Raw genomic sequence first — 26382 nt, 5'->3', positions numbered from 1 at the left:
TAGTGTTTTCAAAACCACAGAACAACAGATATACATAAGTTGTTGATGATTTATATGCAACGTTCAACGCACATTGATTGTAATGTTCTAATATGTTCCAGTGATGCTCGCTTCATTTCTTTTCTGTATTTGAGCGATTCGTCATCAACTACAATACATATAATAATTACTGTGGATTCATTTATTTTCGTGGGTATCAATTTTCGTGGATTGCTATAAACTTGCATATTCGTGGACATTTGATTTCGTGGTTTTGCCAATCTCTGTATGCAAAGTCTATTGAAATATGATAATCGTTGAACATTTGAATTCGTGGTTCACTAGTACCCACGAAATCCACAAAAATAGTATCCGACGAATAATAAGGAATCCACAGTATATCATATTTAGCCTAACAAAACAGTATGAACATTTTCATTAAGAATGTATAACGCAGGTGGTTAAACTTTAAAGAATAGCTAATTACTACTTTCATTATGTATAAAAATATCAAGCCAACATAAAAAAGTTATCTTAGTCCAAATCGAAATACCAACTAGATGATGGTATAAAAATGTTAATGGCATAGTGTTAATTTTTAAATCGTAATACAAGATATGTTAAAGTGTACATCGTTTAATTTTATTACGTGAAATAAAAAAAAAATGAAGACATAAATGTTTCGGTATCGATCGATTGTCATCGAATTTTGTATCTTTAAGTGGAAAGTACCACAATTTAGTTCATCAACCAGTTTTGAATGTCTGGCTATATTCAATAGATCAAGCAACGACACAATTTTTGGTTTCTTTTTTCACAGGTGCAAATACAAAACGCATTCTGACAGTTTTCAATTTTTAAAATCTGTTTTTATACCGTTTTCAGTAGAACAATTGTTAATGAAATATTTCAAAAATCAAATCCCTTGAAACATCAAATAATAACTTTCAAAATGATATCGTAATTTGAAACAAAAAGTAATAATGTTGAATGAATAAATAAACTTGCTACCTTTGTTGTTTCTGCATTTGCCACAGAGCCATAGAAACGCCATAATAGGTCGGAGAAGAAGGTTAAGGCCCGCCGGGAGTCTTATTTTGTAGTCCATTATGTAAGAATACCGTATGTAGCGCCAGATTTTCTCTGAATTTGATTTCACTTTCTCAAAACGTGCACTGTAACAAAATAAGAGAGATATGAACATTTTTATAGTAATAACAGTCTAGACTGAAGTGAAAATATTTAAATCATATTGACAGAATTTAGTAAGTGATAGTTACTTTTTGAATATAAACATATTTAACATTGTCTTTTTTATGAAACTTCAAGCATATGCATGTTAAGTGTTGTAGTTCACAATTATATTTAAGTTAACCATGTTGGTTTAAAGAAATATCAATAACACTTTATATTTGGTGCAAACTATTCGCTTTGCTAGATTTACCTTCAATAGGAATAGAGAGAACATACGAGGAATAGCCAAATACACGAAAAGTCAACTTCCATTAGGAAGTGATAGCCTATTTTCTAAAAATGTTTTGTTCATTCGCCATTTAAGGAAAAACATTATTGAATCATTTCAATATTGAAGCGTTGATTGGCTTCTTATTTCGCTATATTATATCTTCGGCGGCTCAAATTGCCAAAGAACTTGTTATTCTTAGTTATGTACAAGTCAAATGTACAAATTCAATTACTAAATCTTCTTTTACCATGTTAGTTTCTCCGATTATACATTTGCTGCCTGTATAAATGCTTATAGTTATTTCAGATCCCAAATTAAATGTATACATATTTTCATTCCTTATTGTTGATCCAGTGGATACTAACTCGGAATGCTTCGTTTCCTAAAAGAGCTGCTACAATGTATGTTTTGATGAAATGATGTTTTAGTGTCGGTGCTACTTCTGCTTTGATTTCTATTAAGAAAAACTTTTTACCAGCATTTACATATAAGTATTTTAATTTGATTGTTTGAAAAGACAACAAACTTTGTAGTATGTTTAACTAAATGCTTTACCTGAACAAAGCAATCACAAGATTGACTAACAGCAAGTTTGATAACAACATGTAGAAGGCTGCAATAACTAAAACTATCCAATCAGATTCAACACATTCTTCTATGTTGTAGTTATCTTTATAGACTGATAAGTCTTTTGAACATGACGCTGTATTATTTTCACCTACGTAAAAACAAAAAAACAAACAAATACTGTATAAAAAGTGTATAACATTCAATGCAAAGAGGCACAAGGTATACTGGTATGTAAACACTATGAAATAGAAGCAGTAGATATCAGAAGATTATTCAAATAGCATTACACAAGATGCACTGAAAATCTCATGGTATTAAAATTGGAATGATATTAGACGTATCATTCCAAACATTTGTAGAATCTGGCAAAAAAGAGAATCTAAATAAACACTTTTTTTTTACAATAAATATCTTTTATTGTGAACTTAAAATTTGTATTCAAATACAAACAGAAGCTTTGTTTCTTTTGCAGAGATATAAAATAGATGTAACACATGCTGTTGGCTGCTGCAGATTTTACAGAACATGTAAAGTGTACAATGTATATATGCATAAAAGATTACTATATTGAATTACTATACTTGAACTACTAGATTTTCACTGTGTTGGAATACATTAAGGGCATACGATACAGTTTTGATTCTGTATTTACAAGTTCGTGAAAATTTGCATATAGGCTATTTTTTAACTGATTAAATCAAATATGTAATAAAAAATATACCTCCATGTGCTACTTTTTGAGTAAAATGAGGTCGAAATTTTGTATATTTGCTCAAAATTCAGATTTGTGGCCGTAATTCCTTTTTCGAAAGAAAGACATAACTTTTTTGTTATAAAAGATAAACACAAATTGTTTTTTGTTAAATAATCTGTATTTTATAAGTACCATAAAAAAAGTATGCAATTTTGTATTCAGAAATAACTCATATTTATCAAATGTTCATGAATTGAGGGAAAAACGTCATTTTTTACTGCATGTTTATCAAAATTAAAAAAAATCCTCTATTTACAGTTTAATAAAATTTGGGTCACATAATCTCCCTGCAAAATGAAACAAATTGCCGTTTTGAAAAATAGGGGTCCATGAACTCGTTTTCAAATTAAATCAGTTTGGATGACAAAAATCAGTCGAAAAATGCATCTTTTCCCGATATGTTACAGTTTGACGTCGCGAAAATAACATTTTACGTTAACAACGTCATTACCTCCCCTGTAACTGTATCGTATGCCCTTAAAGAACTGCTATGAACAGTTCTGATCGTTTGAAAACGCGAATCTATTTTGAGGGGGATAACCGGCTTTAAATTAGAATATCGGTATAGGATATGTGTTTGGTTTAAATTCGAATGATAGTGGTATAAATATCCTTTATGTACCAAGTCAGGAATATGAAAGTTGTTTCCATTCGTTTGTTGTATTTGAACTTTCGAATTTGCCACTTGATAAGGGACTTTTCGTTTTGAATTTTCCTAGAATTTCTATACTTTTGCGATTTTACTATTCCATATATCCAGGTTAAAAAATTGTTCTAATTTTTTATTCTCAATTATGAGGAATCAATTACAATAGGACAACACATTAAAGTCAGCGAGGTTCATTATCTTCAGAAATATTTCATCAAATACTGATTCTTTGATAATTTTTCCCCTCTGCGATTTGAAGTAAGCATTATCAAGTAACATGAGTAATGCACATAGTTCATACATTAAGCTATGTATTGGTTTTTTTAATTTCACATCTTATTGTCAGATTTACCTCGCACTTCATCTAGTAATATTTCTCCATATAGTTGCCAATAAGGAAGGTTCAATATCCTCCATATTCTCCAGTATTCAACTCCATGTGATGACCACATGTCATCATGGTTTGGGTACCTATTTGCATGGTACATTACCCCAACTGCCACCATAAACACAATCAAGATGACGAAGTAGCGAGCCAAGTCTCTCATCTTGAATTTGAAAAAGGCTCAAATATGTAATGTTTATTCACTAATCAAAAGTAGTGTGTATATATAATGATCTAATAAAACACATGTAAAAATTTAGAGATCAAATGTCGACAATCGCTTTTTCTAAAAATCAGTATGAAATATGAAGTAATACACATTTAACTTTGTGTTCAAATCTGTTTTGATTTCTACTTATTGGTAAGTAACTTGTGAACTATAATTATGTTTTGTATGAATTTATTCAAATAGTGTTTGAATTCATAAAAATAATATCTTATTTTAACGCACAAGTATAAATATTACATTGACATACCATTTCTTTTATCAAGATTACATAGACTCCAACTTTCCTATAAATGAGGACAAAATGAAGAAACCTCATATAGACCATGAACAGGCTGAAACTATAAATACGTCTTGCCCACTTAAGGTCATCAAAACGCAATCCAATGGCTATAAATGTTGTTATGTATGATATTGTATCCAAAACGTTCCAGAAATCGCCTATATACCTCCTAAATCTGTACCAATTATCTGTATTGGAATCTCGTCCCATCACCTTTGGAACCTATATATATATATATATATAAACGAGTCTAAATTGAAAACTACGTTCAAACCTATGACTGCGTTGGATAAAAACCGCAATTTTTATACGTGTGCATGTCAAACAAATTTCGTTGTAGAAGGGTCTAAAAACAGCACAAACAACATTTTCCAAAAGACCAAAAGAGTGAAAAAGTATATTTAAACAAAACGCATTTGACTAACAGGTCGAACAACTGATGTTCTTTAACCCTGCTGACTGCCATTGGCGATTGCCAAATAAAATTGATCACAAGATGTAACAAAATGGATTCTCATATAAATTTAATACGTCACAGAAAGAAAAAAAATTGTTAACTTGTGGACAGGATGTTGTGCCACAAACATTCGGTGTCAATATTTCTTTAGTACACCATATCCGGATTATATATATATATAAATAGTAATTTTACTCTTTAGTTTTCTATGTAGATATAGGAAGATGTGGTGTGTGTGCCAATAAAACAACTCTCCATCCAAATAACAATATAAAAAGTAAACCATTATAGGTTAAAGTACGGCCTTCAACACGGAGCCTTGGCTCACACCGAACAACAAGCTATAAAGGGCCCCAAAATTACTTGTGTAAAACCATTTAAACGGGAAAACCAACGGTCTAATCTATATAAACAAAACGAGAAACGAGAAACACGTTTATATTACATAAACAAACGACAACTACTGTACATCAGATTCCTGACTTAGGACAGGTGCAAATATGTGTCTTTTTCACTTTTTTTTTTATCAGTTTGTCTATTTCTGATTAAGGCATGACGTAGTCATTTTTTTTTCGATATTAGTTTGACTGTCCTTTGGTATCTTCGCCCCGCCTTTATTGCAGTATATGGTAAAGAAAAACACTTTCATATTTTTAACTAACTTATCTTATCTTCATTTTGATAACTAAAATTGCGCAATTCATATCCATGATTAACGCCTACAGAGCATATTTCTTTCCGTCGAGAGTCATACTTAGTTTTTAGTATTTTAGTGTAGTTTTGGGTTGACTTTTCGCCTTTTTGTTGATGGGATTTCTGTCTACCTTTGACTAATGATCTTTTATGATTTCAAACACTTTGTTATCATGTTCATTTTCATGTGTAATTATAAGTTTTTAAAGTAAATAAGATTTTAATACACTCCTTTTTTATGATACAATAATGGTAAAAGCAGTGAATAAACTCATCAAAGATTGTCATTTTGTATTTGTGCCAGATGCCCGTTTCGGCTACAAAAGTAATATTAGTGACGCTCGAATAAAAACAAGTTAAAAAGTCCAAATAAAGTTCGAGGTTGAAGAGCATTGAGGACGAAAGCACAAAAGGGAGGTCATTTTTCAACTGAAAACAAGAAAATCAGAAACAAAAAATTGATCGATGAACGCTTTAATATGCTACCAAGTTAAAATATGTTGCTAAACGGCGTGTCAATATATCTTACCACATACTCCTCAATAATATCTGCAAACATCCAGACGTAAACAAATCCCTCATACCAGGTTATTTCATCGTACCTTTTAATAGACGTTAGCAGGAAAGCGCTATATATAACAAGAGCTGCCAGAAAAATCATCTGAAATCAAAATATAACGCATACCAAACGTTTTGATATTATATGAATAAACAAATCTCAAGTTTCGGATTCAAACAGCATCGAGTTATGTAGTGTATTTTTTTTTTTTTTTTTTTTTTGGTCTACGGTTGTATGTAGATTTTTGTATCTGTTCATCTCAAAGGGCGTTTATAACTCTTTTTGGTTTGAAATTTTCGAATGTTTATGCTTTTTGAAAATGTGGGTTTACATTTTATCATATTCCGTTCAATTTTGGTGTCGTTATTTATTGCCAACTTGAAAGATGAAACCAAATGTAAATTTTGAAATCCAGAATAGATAAATGTAAACAATAAATAAAGAGATAACCAGATCAATGCCACCAATGGGTCTTCAACTAATCCAAACGTTGACGCCAGACTAAATGCCGAAAAGTACAAATGAACCAAAATAAAAATTAAAAACAAAACCACACACACATTCACACGACTTACAAGGGCAGCGGGTTAAACAAGTTTTGTTAGATTGACCTTTCACTTGTACCTTTAGACAAGATTTAATCTCAGAAAATACGTAGCAGGAACAACTAAGCAAAATAACAATGTAAAAATAATTTAACCAAAGAATTTTACCAACTTCTGACATGCAGGCTCGATATAACTGATTGAAAGATTATGTCTTCATCAAATGAAATCGACAATTATCGATATCACTCCAGTTAGGAGTTTAGTATCATGCCATCATTATTATACGAGAAGAAGATAGTCCGTATCATGCCAACAACTGTTTTCATGATAAATGTGTTTTATTCACTATTCAAAGATCCAATGAGTGAATCAATCTCAATTCCTAAAAAAGACCATATTTAATGACGTGACAACAGTATCTTATCTATATCCCTTGTGAATAACTATGTTAATATGTTTTGTTAGCTTTTTGGGTAAGTGACGACATATTTAAGCTGTTTATATGATATTACCATAAAAGATTGGATGTAAAAAAAGAAATAGATGTCTGCATGTTAAATATTTAAAAATGGTGTCATTGTTACATTGACAGAATTTAGTAAAAATTTTGAAAAAATGTGTAATGGAAAACTTGGTGTTAAATTTTGCAGTAATACAGATATTTATTTCGGCCAAATCAAATGTGTGCTTACCTACATGATCGAACCGTCCAATCAAATTGAGATATATAACAATCTTACGATGATGCCAAGGAAACATCATCATCGTTAATTGGATAACATACCATATGAAGTGTAAAATTCATCTCTTTTGAATCTCCCGTTAGAGATATAAAAATCTAACCCGGGAGGGGGCAGTGTTTATTTTCATGTGTACTATTGTGTGTCTGTTTGTCTTTTTCATTTATATCCATGGCGTTGTCAGTCTATTTTCGATTTATGAGTTTGAATGTCCCTCTGGTATCTTTCGTCCCTCTTTTATTTAAAGTAAATCTTATATGTATATTGACACCCGATTCTGACTTTTAAGTTCCCATTTAATTTGGTAAGCCTTTTTCTTAATGCGATTATGAGATAAAGTATATGGGGGACAGATTGATTGGAAAAGACTTATATGAGAATGCAATTTATTAAAATTTTCAAACGAATTTTGATACTACAAAAATAATAAATTCCATTATGTTTGAATAAATTATTCGAAACAAGAAGTAACAGGTCTTGTTTGATACGAAAAATAGGGCTATCATGGTTATTGTTATAAGAAAAATGTTCCTCAATATGTTCACTTTGAATATCATCTTTTTTAAATATTTGGAATTGAAAAAAAAAGAATCAAAGGATTTTAATCCTCGTTTTATCAATGGTATATAGTAAAACTTGTTCTTGTAGAACTCACAGCATATTAAGTTGATTTTATGAAGTTGATATGGTATTTACGTCAGCAGCGTTACTTCGATTTAATCAAAACGACTTAATACATTCAGAAATATTAAAATGAAGTTGTGGTTGATGTACTCTTATTTTGACTATTTTATTTATTGTGGTTGTTTATTTAACGCAGCAATGTAAATATAAAGGACTTTGATGAGACTGTCATTAAAGTGAGAGGGTTTGCGCTATAAAACCACGAACCAGGTTAAATCCACCATTTTCTACATTTGAAAATTGCCTGTACCAAGTCAGGAATATGAGATGGCACGTTTATCAATTTTATATACTCCCAACTCATCATATGTGTTTTTACAGACTAACAAAACATTTATCACTTGACCGATTTTTTATAATCTACATATTCATAATACGAAATGACTCTGTTGAGAAGCATATTAGAATATTATTCAATAAAAAAAGTAGTGTTAAGTTCTTTGCTTCTTACATAATTTATAACAAACTTTGTAAAAGGAGCTGCCAGGAATCTACAGATTGCTAATTTCCCGCCAATTTTTCGGAATCTAAATCCTTTCTAAAACAATAGAAGCACATGACTGTTATTACAATTAAATAAATATCATCAAAAAATTATACAATGTAGGTAACTTTTCCTGTTTTTCTTTTTAATCATAAATAACAACGTAAACGTTCGCGTATCTAACTGATAACCAGCAAACATTAATGACTCATTTTGGCAACAAATGAATTTCTTTTAAATTGCTCGCAATAAATAAATATGAATCCCGTGTTCATTAAACGCATATATTCCAATTTTTTTTCTGATAAGTCACCAGCAAGCGACGAGGAATAGTATATTGTATATACTACATGCATGTGATCATTCCGTTACTCAATTAAAAATTATTCATCTACGAATAATCGCGTAGTCATAAATACTAATGAAATTATAGCTTTGGATAAGAGACCTATATTTCTTAATTCAAAATTATAATAAAACATAAAAACAGAGGACTACAATGAAACAATATCAGTATATTCATGCAAGTTACAAATTATTTGGTGTTTTTTGCGTGTGATGCCCTAAGAGACCTATAGACTACCAAGAGCGATAGTAATATCATTAACTTATAAGGGTACCAATTTGTCATCACCAGTGGTGCATTTTAACAATAAATGTCCATTCAATGGCCAATGAAATAAAGAAAAAAAAGGTTTGCACGGGGAGATGTGATCCTTAATATAAAATGATTTCCAACATTTTACCTGAGTAAACAACTTGATAAGGGACTTTCCGCCTTGAATTTCCCTCGGAGCTAATTTTTTTGGTGATTTTACTTTTTTATACGAGTATTTACCTTTGCCGAAGCCCAGAAGTTAGTGCCCAGTTTGTTATACCATATGGTGTTCAGACATCTTTGTGCACATGGCTGAGCTATAAAGTCATATAGATCGTTGTCATATGCACACTGCAGAGGGCTGATATGGATATCCCAGACACTGACCTCAGTAGTCATCAATTCCATAGCTTCCTTTGGATGATCTTTATACAAAGTGGACTGCATCTCCAATGATCGACGCTCAAACACTCTGAAATTATTGTTATTTATATGATATAATAGATACTGGTTATTTTATAGACTTTGAAAAAGAATTTGTCAGTTTGGAAATAGAAGCTTTGGAATACCATGGCTAACTATGGAATATCATAGACATTCATCAACATCATCCGGAACTCCTATAACAACATGAAATACAGAGTTATACATGTCGGAAAGTCAAGTGAGAGATTAAATTTTCAAAAAAACTGTTGTAAAACAAGGCTGTATGCTATCACTTTTGTTTTTCCTCTTGTGAATATACTGCATCATGAAAGAAAAATAATTGAAATCTAATAGATGATGTGGCAACAACTAAAATACTTTAATTTTGCAGAGGATACAATTATTAAAATAAGTGCACAACAACAAATGGAAGAAAAAAAACATTCCTTTTTTTCAACTTGTAATACGATAAAAGGATGTATATCAAACGTACTGTTTGAAAAATAATTGGCATTTATTGGAATTGATAGATTATCTGATAGAGAAATCATTTGCAAATACTGCCTTCTTTCTGGTCACATCGATTACCAAATTTTGATATTTCCTTTTTTGGTTTTGTTTTGGGTTTTTTTGTAGGTTTTTCTTTTGCAGTTTCCGTTTCATATATTTTAATTTGTTTTAAAACCTATGTAATTTACAAGATTTTTTATTTTCATGCAGCTTTCTAAAACATAGAGATATAAAGGAATTGCCTTGCATGTTCCATTAGATCCTCATAGACGGACTGGTCTGCGTTTTCCTTTGCACTGGACGCCATTTTCTTCAAGATACCAGTTGCCAACAGAGATGTCACTGCAATGCAACATTTATTTAATTTTCAGCATCATTTATAAAAAACTAACAAAGCAAATGCAATAACGTTCCCATGTTAGTAATATATTTATATTGACCAGGACCAAATAAAAAACTAGAATATTAATCCGATAACAGTCGTTTTGGTGTTAAAATACAATGAAGATATTCCCTCTGTATAGTAATCTTAATATGATATTGGCAACTGACTGTCAAAACAAAACAAATCATAAAAAATGATAAGTAAGTTTCCAGATGCTGCTCTTTGTATTTTAGCTAGGATTCTTTCAATTAGCTTTTGTATTCATAGCAAACAGTTTTATACGTCATGATGCTAACTACTCTAGATGTTACCTCACCTTTTAGATTTCAAAAATACAATAAACTTTCGTACTATGATTGTGTTTCTGTTGTGTCGTGGTTCTCTTATATTTGATGTGTTATCATCAGTTTTAGTTTGTAACCCAGATTTGTTTTTTCTATCGATTTATGCATTTCAAACAGCGGTATACTACTATTGCCTTTATTTGTACTATGATATATTGAAGACATACGATGTTTCATTAACTTTAAATATTGCCAATTCGCCGTTTCAAAATCTAATGCATTCCGGGTAATATTTTCAAAAGCGTACACCAAAATGTTGTGATTGGTTAAAATAGTTGGTTAATACAATTGAAATTTAACCAATGATTCTAAAAATAATTCCTGATTTTTTAGTAATAAGACAATAAGTGTTGGTTAATATCCAGTTTTAAATATTTCATTCATGTTCAGGCATACAAAGCTCAGTTACTGCCAATAAAATGTATATTAAGTCCTTTCGTTTGATATTCAAAAAGATTTTTTTTATTCATAAACCGATACGAGGACAATGCGTTTTCATCGTATCTTTTTATAAATGAGAGAGATCATTTTCAAATATTTCATGCAAACAAGTTGACATTTTGCAACCTTTAGAATAAAATTGAGAATGGAAATGGGGAATGTGTCAAAGAGACTACAACCCGACCAAAATAAAAAAAACACAACAGCAGAAGGTCACCAACAGGTCTTCAATGTAGCGAGAAATTCCCGCACCCGGAGGCGTCCTTCAGCTGGCCCCTAAACAAATATATACTAGTTCAGTGATAATGAACGCCATACTAATTTCCAAATTGTACACAAGAAACTAAAATTTAAATAATACAAGACTAACAAAGGCCAGAGGCTCCTGACTTGGGACAGGCGCAAAAATGCGGCGGGGTTAAACATGTTTGTGAGATCTCAACCCTCCCCCTATACCTCTAACCAGTGTAGAAAAGTAAAAGCATAACAATACGCACATTAAAATTCAGTTCAAGAGAAGTCCGAGTCTGATGTCAGAAGATGTAACCAAAGAAAATAAACAAAATGACAATAATACATAAATAACAACAGACTACTAGCAGTTAACTGACATGCCAGCTCCAGACTTCAATTAAACTGACTGAAAGATTATGATTTCATCATATGAACATCAGGCACAATCCTTCCCGTAAGGGGTTTAGTATCATACCATCATAACATATATGAGAAGAACATAACCCGTGTCATGCCAACAACTGTTTTTAGAATAAATGTGTTTAGTTCCGACGCAAAGACCTTATCAGTGACTCAATATTAACGCCAAAATATGCAATCTTTAATGACTTGACAACAGTATCGTAATTATATCCCTTCTTAATAAGTCTATTCAAAGGTTTTGTAAGTTTATGAGGTGAATACTGACACCTTTGTGCTTTATAAAGAATATTTCCATAAAAAATTGGATGTGAAATACCTGAACGTATAAAAAGTCTGCATGTTGAGCTATATTTACGAATGATGTCTTTATACCGATGATAAAATTTAGTAAATGTTTTGACTAGTTTGTGATATCGAAAACCCTGGTGTAATAATTTTTCAGTAATACATAAATTTCTCTCGTTAAAATCTAAAACATTGTTACATACACGAGCGAATCGTACAAGTTGAGATATATAAACACCGTAAGATGGTGACAAGGGAACGTCACCATCTAAAAACGGATAATTAACGATAGGAAATGAAAAATCATCCCTTTTATCATAAATTTTAGTATTCAGCTTTTCGTTAGTGATACAGATATCAAGATCGAGGAAAGGGCAGTGGTCATTGTTAGTATTAGCTTTATTTAAAGTGAGTTCACCAGGATAAATTTCATTAATATACATACTGAAGTCGTCATTATTGAGAGCCAAAATATCATCCAAATATCTAAAAGTATTATTAAATTTGTTTATCAGATGTTGTTTTGATGGGTCTTTGCTTATTTTTGTCATAAATTGTAACTCGTAACAATACAAAAAGAGGTCCGCAATAAGTGGTGCACAGTTAGTCCCCATTGGAATTCCGATAATCTGACGATATACGGAATCCCCAAAGCGAACAAAAATGTTATCTAGTAAAAATTCAAGGGCATATATAGTATCAAAGCATGTCCAATTAACATAGTTTTTTTGTTTATTGCTACTAAAAAATGACCTAAAAGAGTTTGAACATATATATTCACATTCTGATTTTTTGAATGCCCATTTGATTAGGTGTGTGAATTTTTTCTTAATGAGAATGTGAGGCAATGTGGTATACAGGGTAGAAAAATCAAAACTTTGAACAGATTCAAAATCACCAATATAAGCATGCAATTTATCAAGTACTTCCAACGAGTTCTTGACACTCCAAAAGTAATTTATTCCACTATTTTCGAAGGCCTTATTTGAACAATTTATTATAAGGTTTTTAATTGTACCAAGTGTGCTGGTAAGAATAATAGACAATTTAGTAGTTGAACAATGGCTTGAAGACGAAATAAATCTATATTTGTAAGGGGTTTTGTGTAGCTTCGGAAGCCAATACATAATTGGAACTTTCATTGTATTTGGCTCTGCTTGTAAAGCGGTGGCTAAAAGTTTATGTTTGTTACAGATTTCGTTTTCTGAAAATGGAGTCAGTTAGAATGTTGGTGAATTGGTGATTTTCTTTTTCAGAACCTCGATGTAAAATTTACGTCAAACAATAATAATATTATTAGCAGCTTTATCGGCCGGGACAAAAACAAATTCCTTGGCTAGTTCTTTTAGTTTATGTTTGATACGAGAAACATACATAGCTGGTCATCACATGCTTTCCAGAACATTGTCGCCAAATTTGGTCTATGTGCAAATAATGACCATATCAATAAGTCATGGAAAATTGCTTCTTTATATTCTCCATGGACTGAAACTGAAATAAACAAGATAATTGATTACCATGTGATAAAATTAATAAAAAGTAATGAAAGGCTTTTATTATTTGGAATAGTAATAATCTTTACGGGTATATTAACATATCATGTTTCTATACCAACTATTACCGAGAAACGAATACAAAAACAAGATGCAAAGACAGATTTCTTGAAAATTCGGACACTTGTCAACAGTGAATCAGTGTTGGCAACACGGTTAATCTGACAATTCAATATGTTTGTTTATTTTTGGTTGTTTTATATAAGGTATATTTTTCTCACATTCTTCCTTTTATATAGCTGTAGTTCAAAACTGCTGGTAACATAAATATCTGAAACTAACGCATCACAGATTGTTGGATTCAATTTATACAAAATAGAGTGATGTAAACATTCGTTGTGTATTGTTTACTGATATTTGTCTGTTCTCGTTTAGCCAAGATGTTGTCAATCTAAAAAAGAAATGTGGGATGTTTGCAAATGAATCAACTTTCCACAAGAGACCAAAAATGACACAGAATTTAGCAGTCAGCTTATTTTCGACATATGCGTTTGAAAGTCCCTTTGGTATGTATAGTTTGCCTCTCTTTTACATTTCTTCTGAATAATTGTATAGAACATGCAAATTCATCTAATCCTTTCCCTTCATTACATTAATGCTCCTCCCAAATATAGTTATCAACGATATTATAGTTTACCTCTTGGATAATGAAGAAATGTTGCACAAATGCTTCGAGCAGAATCTATGCACAAATGACCATTATCGTCGTCATCTTCATCAAAAAGAATCCATGATCCACTTTTCATCTAGAAAAGGAAACTAAAAGCGTTTTACATTCCACCAAAATAGCAAATATTCTTTTTAACATTGATACAAATGTACAATAAAAATACTATTTGCTTCTAAGTTTGCTATGCAATTCAAATTGACAACCAAAAACTTTAAATAATAAAAAGAAATTCGAAATACCAATAGGACATTTTTTTAACCTATAAATCGAAGACAACACGACAACGCTATGGAAAAAAAAACAAAAAAAAACATCGAAAATATAAATCCTCAAAATATGCAAAGAACAATAAATATGAGCAACACTAACACCTCAAATATCGTGGATAAACTTCGGTGATAAGTTTATTCGGTGATGCTGCAATAAATTAATAAGAACGGGAAAGTATTTTAGACAACTCTTATCCCTTCGAAAATTTATATGAGGCAACACAGTTTGTGTTATCGATATAGAATATCTGTGTAAATAAAATTAACGGTACTAATTTTCTTGCACCAGATGCGCATTTCGACAATACATGTCTCTTCAGTGATGCTCGTGGCCAAAATATTTGAAATCCAAAGCTTATATAAAAGATGAAGAGCTATAATCCAAAAGGTCCAAAAAGTATTGAAAGTGAAAGAAATCAGAGCTTTGCACGAGGGAGATACATTCCTTAATTTATAATAATTTCTATCATTTTGTAACAGCAAATTTTAATAACCCAAAGAATCCGTATTTTCATGCCAGTAGTACTGGCTACTGGGCTGGTGATACCCTCGGGGACTAATAGTCCACCAGCAGAGGCATCGACCCAGTGGTAGTAAATAAAATTAACGGTATTTGTAAAAGATTATGGAGTTTATTTTTCGATTTATGAGATTGAATGTCCCTCTAGAACATTTGCCCCTTTTTCAAAGAATTTTTGTTTTAATCCGAGTGTTTTTTATAGCAAAATAAACTGATCTGAAAATTCACAAAGTTTGAAATTCAATTGATATACAGAAATAAAATCTTTAAGTTTTATAATTAATTAATTACCTTAATTACGGAGTAAAGATGCTGACAGTCGTGTTCACAAAGTTTGCATTTTACTGTCTACAAAATAGAAATGATGAATGACAAATGACTTCAGTAACAAACTGAATAAACAAGATTTAAGTTCTAGTACACTGATGCCCAACACCTCTATCATTTTCTATGGTCTGTAGACCCTGAAATTGCGGTCAAAAATTGTAATTTGGCATAAAAATTATAGATTATACCATAGGGAACATGAGTATAAATTTTCAAGTTGATTGGAAAAAAAAATACCTTGACCAAAAAACTTAGTCTGAAGCGTGACAAACGGACAGACGGATGAATAAACGGACGAAAAATATAATGCGCCTAGTTGGGCATAAAAAAATCATCTTTAATTATTGGAAAGTTTTAGAAATTCTCATTTCTGATAATATTTCCAATATGATGGAAATGGGTAATGTAAAAATGCGCAACAAAGTTACTTGACATGTCAGTATGAAATCATGTAAATGTAGAAATTGTCATATTAGATTATATTAGAGTACACAACATGATTTTACAAAATAGATATGAGTCAAGACTTCACAAAAAACTGTATTATGCATTGAAGCTTTATCTTTTAAGGTAAAGAGATTGCTCATATCTAATCATACTAAATAGGCTTTTGTGGCAGTTATGAAGTTTTGCAATAAATTGAAGTGTTGATGAAGGTCATAGAGATTCCTGTAATTGTTTACATCCCAGTACTGTTCTGTTGTCTAATTTTAAAATCATATCACATCTCCTTGTTTTTATAAACAAACAAAGGATAACAAATCAAAGATAGAGAAAAAAAACAAATTTTCAGTGAATACTTCCATTTATTACCATTTAGTAGATTACAGAACAATTAATGACATTTTTATATGATGGAATAGAAAGAGTTTTCAAAAATAAAATCACAAATCGAATTCTTTATCATATTCCAAATATTTTATTTTTTTTGGGGGGCAGGGGGTCTGAATGTCTGTAATGCTGTCTTTGTCAACAATTTTCAAGGCTGAATTTGATTGTATAGCTAATGTGGTCAAATCTGACATCCTCGTCATTTATTTACTATTTTAGACACAATATCACAAGGTTTCATTATTTGTTTGATCATGTCTCGAATACAGGAGTCAAAATATTTTTAAGACAGACGTATTACAAACACAAACAATACCTCCGCGTAGAGATGTGGGAAACACCTTGTGTCAAACTGTACATCGTGTTCTTGAAGTAAGACAGTAACATAGTCTAATTTGTCTGCTTCGATGGCTTTCTCTAACAGGTAAGTTAAATTCTGAAATGAAAATTACGAGTTATACTCGTCATTCTTCAAAGGCTTTCCCTAATAGGTAAGTTAAATTCTGACTTTAAATAAGGCGTTAATGTACAGTTTCCAATTTGTAAGTCGGCATGACGTATGGCGCTAACAAGCATGTTTAACCCAGCCACATTTTATATGTACCTGCCCCTAGTCTGGAGCTTGTAGTTCAGTGGTTGTCATTGGTTCATGGCTGTCGTCATATTGTTTTACGCGAAATATAAGGTTACACTCTGCACATTTGTTTTTGATTTGATACTGGCATTATTTAAATATGATGATCAATTTGTTTTTAAATGTATAGCTAACTTTACAGGACTCCTACAAGGCAATGTGAACTTGAGGCAGATATATAAGGCTCTTATATTGATACGCTCTCAAAAGTTTTCTATATTTAAGTAAGGTACATACTTATTTTGACAATCGTTCATAAAACCAATTAAATTTCAGAAAAAAAATAACATACGCCCGGATATCTTAGGTATGAAACTGATTATTCACCTCGCGACACAATTTTTCGTCTTCCTTAAATTTCAGCTGAATAAGTTGATATGCAATGAAAAAGTATAACGGAAATGATGATGGGTTTAACCATGTCTTTACTCCAATTGGGTTTAGTGTTTTTGATCTGGAAAAAGCAGGGGTTGAAAGTTCTTCAGCTAATGGTACCGGGGAACCTGTGTCCCGATTATTCGTCACAGGTGCAAGAAAATTTGACTTTCTCTTCAATTTTTCTGTTGAACTATCTGGTTCAATTTCCTCAAAATCTGTAAAAAAAAGAATAACAGTAAATAAATTGATTATCGAAAAAAAGATTGTTTCTCGATTTTTTAATTTTTACTTGTTGTGTTAGACTTCAATTTCAGTGACTTTTCACAAAATAATATATACTGTTATTCGGTTAAAGAAGAGATAACAGATGCATTTTTATAAGATAAAAACAGTTTTCTTAGACACATTATTATTATAAATTGTCATTGGCCTTCGACTAATTTTTACCGAATCAAAGTGCTGTTACACCACTGTTTCCGGTTGGGGAATGTTTCGACGCTCGGAAACATATTTATCCTGCAATACTCGTGTGGGTCCTTGTCCCAACTCAGGATCTTGTGATCAGCGGTTGTCGTTTGTTGCTTTGTGTCATATTTGGCCTACTTTTTACTTTTGTCTTTTTCATAAAACAACCCGTTAGTTCGCTCGTTTGAATTGTTTTACATTAGACATTTCAAGGTCTTTAATAGCTTGCTAATATAGCTGCTTTCGACTACATCATTAAGTCTCTAGTGGACACTTTTAATTAGCATTTATTCTGTCAACTTTATTGGGTTTATATGATTGTTTTCTTTTTCAACATATAAAATTGTCCAACATTATATTGGCACATTTATGGATATATTTGTGTGATATTAAACAGCTATTATATAAACCATTGTGAATAAGCATTTATTTACAAAAGGTGGACAATTACTTGCGATCTCTTTCAAGTTTGGTATTGGGTATTTTTCATTTTGAATTCTTGATCTGTTTCCTGTCTGTTTCATGGAATCTATGTTTATTGGACTTGGTGTGTTTGGTAGACTATTGTTTGTTGTCCCTATAGACCAAGCTCGTAATATTGCATCAGTAGTTGTGTCTGATAAAGAACGTTGCGTCGGGTCTTTAATGTCAAATATGGATATCTGAAACAAACATGATATAGAAAAGAAAAAAAATCACAAAAATATCGAGACTCCGATGAAAATTCAAAACAGAAAGTCCCTATTCTAATTGCAAATTCAAAGGCTTAATCACATCAAACGAACGAATAACAAATGTCATAATCCTGACATTGTACATGCATCACCGCATGTAGAAAATGGTTGTTTAAAACTAGTTTTATAGCTACTAGCTGCACCTCTCACTTGTAGTAGATGAAAATCTATTATATTACCAACGATGTGAACGTGCACAACACAACTAGTGCTGTCCTGAGTCAGGAGCCTCTGGCCTTTGTAAGTCATGTATTATTTCAATTGTAGTTTCTTGTGTACAATTTGGCAATTAGTATGGCGTTCATTATCACTGAACTAGTATATATTTGTTTAGGGACCAGCTGAAGGACGCCTCCTGGTGCGGGAATTTCCCGCTACATTGAAGACCTGTTGGTGACCTTCTGCTGTTGTTTTTTTCTATGGTTGTTGTCTCTTTGACATATTCCCCGTTTTCATTCTTAATTTAATTGATAGGTAAAAAATATGGGTACTTGGATGGAGAGTTGTCTCATTGGCACTCACACCACATCTTCCTATATCTATATACAGTAGTTAATATTGTGTTATAAACTTAATGACTTAAAAAACAAATATGTTCCACAGAAAAACAAAATAAAATGTCATATTGACAACGTACATAAGTCAAAATGAAAATAGAATGCTTGAATATAGATGTAAATTGCTTTTCTACATTGTTTCATAATTGAAGCATAAAGGAATATGGCAGTTCTTATTTAATAGTCCGTTTCTATGTATGTTGGTGTTCGATTTATGACTATTGAACAGTGGTTTTCTACTATTGTCTTTTTGTATATGTTGCTATTTCGATACAAAACAGTCTCTTTGAAATGAAATTAGAGCTGGCGTTTAAAAAATTTCAAGACTGAAATGTTTGCTTGTACATAATTTAAAATAAGGGCAATACCCGTACATATTTGTAAATGCATGTATTCTGCAGATATTTGCTAACATGGATATACAAAGACGACAATAGTTTACCAATGTATGGCAGACATTTGTGGTTTATAGAACAAATTATGATAAAAATATGTTACCATATGGCCTTGGCGTTGAATGCTCTTCATTAATAATTCTATATTCATGAGATCATCTTGGTGTGTGTATGTACCGAGCAAAAGTGGTGCTGTACTCTTTAATACATCCTCACTGAAAACGGCGGAACATTTAACAAGTACAATTTATCAAATAAAAAGCATATATTGAAATCTATATGATAATAAAACACATGAATTGTTCGGTTTTTAAAACCTAAATACTTTTAAAGTTTTCAATTCATCTGATTGGAGAGTTAAGCATTCTTAGTCAAATAGATAACGGGTTAATAAAAAGATATGGCCATTTGTACATGTAGTAAGAACATTACGATATTTTGTACACATATATAACCAAAATGACATTGATTTGATCTTTCAGTATCAAACTAAACGTGGAAGGATAGAAGTGCGTCAAATTGAAAGACTTGTTTTCCGTCGAAGAAATGGTGAATTTACATTAAATAAACTCATTACAAATACCAGGATTAACATTTTATATTTACGTCATACGCGCGTTTCGTCTTCAAAGGACTCACCAGTGAAGTCTGAATAAAAGGTAAAAAGACCAAATAAAGTACGAAGTTGAAGAGCATGAATTGAGGACCGAAATTCTCAAACGTTTTGCCAAATACAGCTAAAGTAATTCTATTCCGGAGGTAGAAAAGCCTTAGTATTTCAAAAATTCAAAGTTTTTTTAAAACTTAATTTATAATTATGAACATAGCAATGATAACTCAAGTCATCACAGTGGCATTGACCCAGTGGTTGTAAATAAACTCGTCATAAATACCAGGATTGAAATTTTATATTAACGCCAGACCCTTTAGTTAAAACTTAAATTCATAACCAAAAACGCGACATTTCGTCAAAATAATGTAACTCATTGGTGTTTCACATAGATATATAGATCATACTTTATTCTGTAAAACAAATTAACAAATGTACAGAGAAAAAAAATATAATCTAACATACAATGATTAAGGTGATACATGGAGTATATTCATAAAAAAAATAATACAAAAGTAGAAAACAAATAACACATTGTAGAACAATAAAACAAAAACATATTAATAAAAGTACACTAATTTTCAATGATTCCAGGCATAATTCACAAAATTCAGGTTAGCGGTTGTAAAATTTCTTAAAAGATACCTGGATTTTAAATGGACTACATAAAACTCTAATGTCATCTACAAGTCCTTGAATCAAAACAGTTGCATGGTAAATTAAATTACGTAGCACATGATTTCGCCTCAGGTTCGATGTAAGATACGTGTTACCCAGTCTTCAGATTCTTATGTTTCGTTTTGTGTACTGATGTTTTTTGTCTTTTAGTCGTATTTTCGTTTTTTGTCATTTTGTTTTCGATTTACATACTTTTGATTTTTAACCCTGTATGCTTACATTGCCTATGTAAATTTTAAAACTGTTTGTATGCACATTGAACGACAAATTTATGTGACGTATAAAATTTTCTGACGTCAGACACTCAAATCAATTAATGTGTTCGTAGATAGAAGATGTTTTTGTGTTCGGTTTAATTGTCCCCTTTTAAAATTGTTATACGATGATGACTGATGTACCAATATTTTGACTATTTTATTAATTGTGACTGTTTATTTAACGCATCATGTAAATATAACGGAATTTGATGAGACTGTTATTAAAGTGAGAGGGTTAGCGCTATAGAACCAGGTTAAATCCACCATTTTCTATATTTGAAAATGCCTGTACCAAGTCAGGAATATGACAGTTCTTGTCCATTCGTTTTTGATGCGTTTTGTTATTTGATTTTGCCATGTATTATGGACTTTCCTAATTGATTTTCCTCTGAGTTCAGTATTTTTGTGATTTTACTTTTTATAATGTTGTCAACTGCACTTTTTTGCACTTGAATGTTTGGAGTAACGGTGACGATAAAAGTTAGGAAAACACTTGGGTAAATTGTAAATAGAATTTGACAAACTCAATATTTACCCGTATATAAGATACTCTGATATAACATCTGCAGCCTTTCCAGAACCTTTGATGATAACTACAGGTATTCCCTGTTGTAGAATCTGATCTACATGTCTGATTGTCTTTATATCTCCCTCTGCTACAATCACTATAACGGGGATCCTGATAGCTGTAATACATCACAGTATTACAACGGAGAATGTACTATGATGAGTGTATTTACAACCACTGGGTCGATGCCACTGCTGGTGGAATTTTAATTCCCCGAGGGTATCACCAGCCCAGTAGGCATTAACTTCAGTGCAGACATGAATTATTATTGATAAGGTCACTTTTATAAATTAACTGTTCACAAAATGCTTGAATTATTTAAATACTACGGCATTTCTTCTTCATAAAAAGATTACCTCAGCTGTATTTGGCAAAAACTTTTAGGTGCTTAACCCCTTCACGTTCCCATCGGTACTCTTGTACCAATGGGCTATGTTTTTGGGCAACTAGCTTGCGTAAAGTATTGAATCTTTTACATTTGTTTACGTACAGAAGTGGTTGATGGCTCAAATCAATCCCCTATATCACAGCTGTGTGATTCGTGGTGCCTAAAACTTCTTACAAGTACGTTTTGGTATCAAATAGCCCCTAACGGACAACGTTTTCTCCTGTGAAAGTCGTGGTTTTTTTTTCAAATTTGAACACAATATTTCCGTAGAGTATGGGAAAATATACTTTTGATTTTGGGGGCAATATAACTTTTTTTATTAACTACGCCGTGTATTTTTTAGGGAAACTATTCATAGAATGAATAAAACTTGTACTCAAGTGAAATAAGTGATTGGAAGAGTACCAACGCAATCATTTACTTGAAATGCACTCTCAGTTTGTGGTCAGTTCCTACCAAACTAATTGAAAAAGAGACAAAAAAAGACAAATAGTCATGAATTTTTTTTTTCGAAGTTGAAATAGATGTAACAGAAAATTGTTTCTGAAGTGCCTGGTTATGGAAATGCCGAAAACACTTTTGTTGAAATAAAGGAACCGGTAAAAGAAAATGGCAGACTAAAGTACGATATCATCTTATATTGGCTAAAAAAACTACCTTTGTGTAAGCTTCAGTGCGAATGCTATATGCGATTGAACTTTGATAGTGTCTTTCCATAAGTTTACGTCCAATTTGGCGGAACGTGAAAGGGTTAATAATCTTTAAGGTTGTACTTTATTTGGCCTTTTTAACTTATTTTTTTATTCGAGTGTCAATGATGAGTCATATGTAGACAAATTCGCGTCTGGCGTAACTACAAAATTTAATCCTGGTATCTATGATGAGTTTAATTATATAAACTTTAAAAGGTAAGCATAGGAACAACAGAAACATTGAAGTGCAATAAAACAAACGCTAACATATATATAAACCAACTATTTGATAACAACTGTCTCCTGACTTGGTACAGGAAATTCAATACATTTCAAGGAAAATTGGGGATTGAACGTGGGTTGATTACAAGCCAAACCTCTTGCTTTATGACAATGTTAAAAATTAGTTAACTAAAATGACAACACTACATAAATGAAACACACGCACATTCATCCCAGAGAAAATCACACACAAACAATATAATAGTCGACACAAAATAGCGAACTGCAGAACAACAACGAACACATTCCATCAACGACAAACAATTAGTAAGAGGCTACAGTAGTTATAACGATTTCCAAAAATCGTCAATCCATTTTGAATTTATTCTGATGTAAAAAAAATGTTACGCGAAACTCACAATTTATGACTAGCATAACAAGAAAGGCATTAAGATGAATTGATTAAAACTAAATATTTACTGAGATCCTTTTGCAGCTTCATAATTTTCACTCTTTCATGTCCAATTTTCTTCAGTAGATTTGTATGAACATCTGCAAATTTGTCATCAGCTATCTCAAAATGTTTGTCGAATTTATCGCTTTGTATACTGGAATTTAACTGCAAGAAATATTTGTTATTTAATATGTTAATATCAGTATACACGTATCGTTGTCAATGAGAGATAATATTATGCATCCAAATCTATTTAACATTTCACACTTTAAAAAGGGACGCGTAAATTTGCTTTCCCCTAACCCGTCTAACTGAACATATACAAACAAATACGAAAGCAATGCATACGAAAGCTACATGTCAGTTTGGAGAAAGGCTATATATTGTAACAGGAAACTATTTAAGGTTGCAACTCACAGACTGTCGCTTTTCAGTGGACTGTATAGCTATAAGTTTGATATTAGCTCTGTTTACATTTTTCCAGATATCGAAATGTTTGATTCTGTTCGATTTGTCATCTGGAATCCTCTGTCCTGTCATCACCCTGTAGTTTTCTACTGCTTTTCTAACAGTCTCGCTCAGTTTTCCTTTTCCGCCTTTGTGAAAGATCCAACATTCTGAAATTAGTGTATTTGAGAGTGTTACTCCAGTAAACAATTTGTTTATTAGCATATTGCAAAGCCGCTGCAAAACGTTTCCGTCTTATTTACATTTAACTCCTTCCTCGCCAAACAAACTAGAATAAAATTGAGAAAGGAAATGGTGAATATGTCAAAGCGACAACCACCCGACCATAGAGTAAACAACAGCCAAAGGCAACCAATGGGTCTTCAATGTAGCGAGAATTCCCGCACCCGTAGGTGTCCTTCAGCTGGCCCCTAAAATATGCATAATAGTACAGTGTTAATGGACGTCATACTAAACTCCGAATTATACACAAGAAACTAAAATTTAAAATCATACAAGACTAACAAAGGCCAGAGGCTCCTGACTTGGGACAGGCGCAAAATTGCGGCGGGGTTAAACATGTTTATGAGATCTCAATCCTCCCCCTATACCTCTAGCCACTGTAGAAAAGTAAAAGAATAACAATACGCACATTAAAATTCAGTTCAAGAGAAGTCCGAGTCCGATGTTCAAAAGATGTAACAAAAGAAAATAAATAAAATGACAATAATACATAAATAACAACAGACTACTAGCAGTTAACTGACATGCCAGCTCCAGACCTCAATTAAACTGATTGATTATGTCTTCATCATATGAATATCAGGTACAATCCTCACTGGGTTTGTCCTAACATACGCAACAAGACGGTTGTCCCATGTGGAGTTCTTTGTTTTATCGTCGTTTTTCATTTTTGCCATGGTATTGTCAGTTTGTTTTTGACTATGAGCTTGGGTGGTCTTTTATTACCTTTCGGCTCTCTTTTACTCATTATTTGAATATTGATAATTCCTCAACTGTAAAAGAAAGTTGCATGTCCTATAGTTGTGTGGTGTTTTTTAATTGGTAAATATTGTTTTACAATTAATATCATGGTTTTTTGAAAATGACGAAACTAAGAGGATAAAACAGATCTAAAGAAAGTAAATGGCTTACTCTTGTGAGTAAAACTGTCGCACTATAAGTAAATTACCTTTTGCACCTTTGGCTGTATCTATCAAACTACTCTGGAATCCTGATTTCTCCCACGTGCTGGGGACAATACTAGTTGAGTCTCCAATGACTGATATTACGAACCATGGTTTTGTTTTACCATCTTCAGAACACTGCCTCCATATGGAATCAACATGTTTCGTTTCTGTCATGTCTATGTTGACGTGCTTGCCATTTCACATCTTCAGATTTTTGTTGCACTCTACACATTGAATTTTTCACACAAGTTCAATAATTGATATTAATTGCATATTTGAATATTAATGATAATACTAAAAGTGTTGTGGTTGTTTTTTGTTTGTTTTTTTGGTTCTGTACTTTTTGAACCCGGTGTACCAGATCCTACCTTTTTGTCTTCTTTTTACCTTTTAAATCCATCAGTCATTCAATACAAATAAAATGACACAAGAAGTTAGGGGGTCGACCACTTTCCTGTTTCTAGAGCATAAACTGTGATTCTTATCAGTACAAGAATAAGTCTCATATTAAAGAGACACAATTGGTGCCCAAATGAATACCTACAACTATATTGCCAAAACGTACATAAATGTTATCAAGGAGGTCATTTGCGGCTAAATACTCGTGTCACACCTCCAGTACGTTTTATAGTATATTTACATGTTAAATTCGCCATTTTTTTAGAGAATGGGGTGGACCTTGTTGTTCAATACTTTTACAATTATTCTATTAGAGAATGAATTCACTACATCTTAGATAAAGGAGGAGCTTACAACCGTTTATGACTCAACACAAAATCAAAATAAGAAAAGAGGGTCGTTATTAACTTCAGGTCGATCATTTATGAGATTATAACAATTAGAATCGTAGTTCCTTAATTATAATATCAAGACACCATCTTTAATTCTCTTTGAAAGACTCTCAGCTGAAAATGAATTTAGTCGGATATAAAACAAATGTTTTGTTGTATTTTGATATATTAATTCAAACCATATTCGCTTACCTTATTATTGGAAATTCATAGTGTTTATGGTTTACCAAAGACGGAATTTTAAACTTCCTTTTGTATCGTATTACAACCGATTCAATATATTCATTCTACCAATTATTAACTATTGTTAACATTAGTGTTATAAGTAATGTATGAAATTGAATAGCACAATATCTATTTAGTGCATATACCATGTATACTAAACGCGACAAAAGGATTAATTTTAAAAACAATTTATATATTTTTTAAATTAATAACGCCTTCTATATCAAATAGGTTCAATAGTCTGACAGCTTTCTTTTTACTCTACTTTACATAGGCAACTGTGTTTTTTAAATACTTGAAATTTGCCAAATTTAATTTCGGACTGCTTGTAACATTATATGACTTCTTCAGATTTGATAGAGCCTTAATACCCAAAATAATTTCAACATGTATAGTACCAAGTAA

The 26382-nt window shown here is 31.8% G+C and overlaps 1 protein-coding gene across 1 annotated transcript; it reads right to left on the bottom strand.

Annotated features, from left to right (window-relative positions):
* Positions 1–26126, bottom strand: LOC134716581 (transient receptor potential cation channel subfamily M member-like 2). Its single transcript, XM_063579593.1, has 20 exons — positions 24964–26126; positions 23742–23941; positions 23351–23489; positions 21536–21686; positions 19559–19670; positions 18221–18431; positions 17254–17519; positions 16609–16728; positions 15426–15482; positions 14313–14421; positions 13497–13613; positions 10253–10352; positions 9315–9546; positions 8444–8530; positions 5991–6122; positions 4279–4533; positions 3770–3965; positions 2000–2162; positions 991–1154; positions 1–148 (listed from the first exon to the last, which is right to left on the bottom strand). The coding sequence occupies exons 1-20, from the start codon at positions 25133–25135 to the stop codon at positions 51–53; spliced, it is 3081 nt and encodes a 1026-aa protein (XP_063435663.1). The 5' UTR covers positions 25136–26126; the 3' UTR covers positions 1–50.
* Positions 26127–26382: the final 256 nt, after the last annotated feature.

Source organism: Mytilus trossulus, chromosome 4 (assembly GCF_036588685.1).
Source record: "Mytilus trossulus isolate FHL-02 chromosome 4, PNRI_Mtr1.1.1.hap1, whole genome shotgun sequence".
In the NCBI taxonomy this organism is placed as follows: domain Eukaryota; kingdom Metazoa; phylum Mollusca; class Bivalvia; order Mytilida; family Mytilidae; genus Mytilus; species Mytilus trossulus.
Note: the sequence above shows the minus strand (reverse complement) of the source record. Positions and strands in the feature narration are given on the sequence as shown.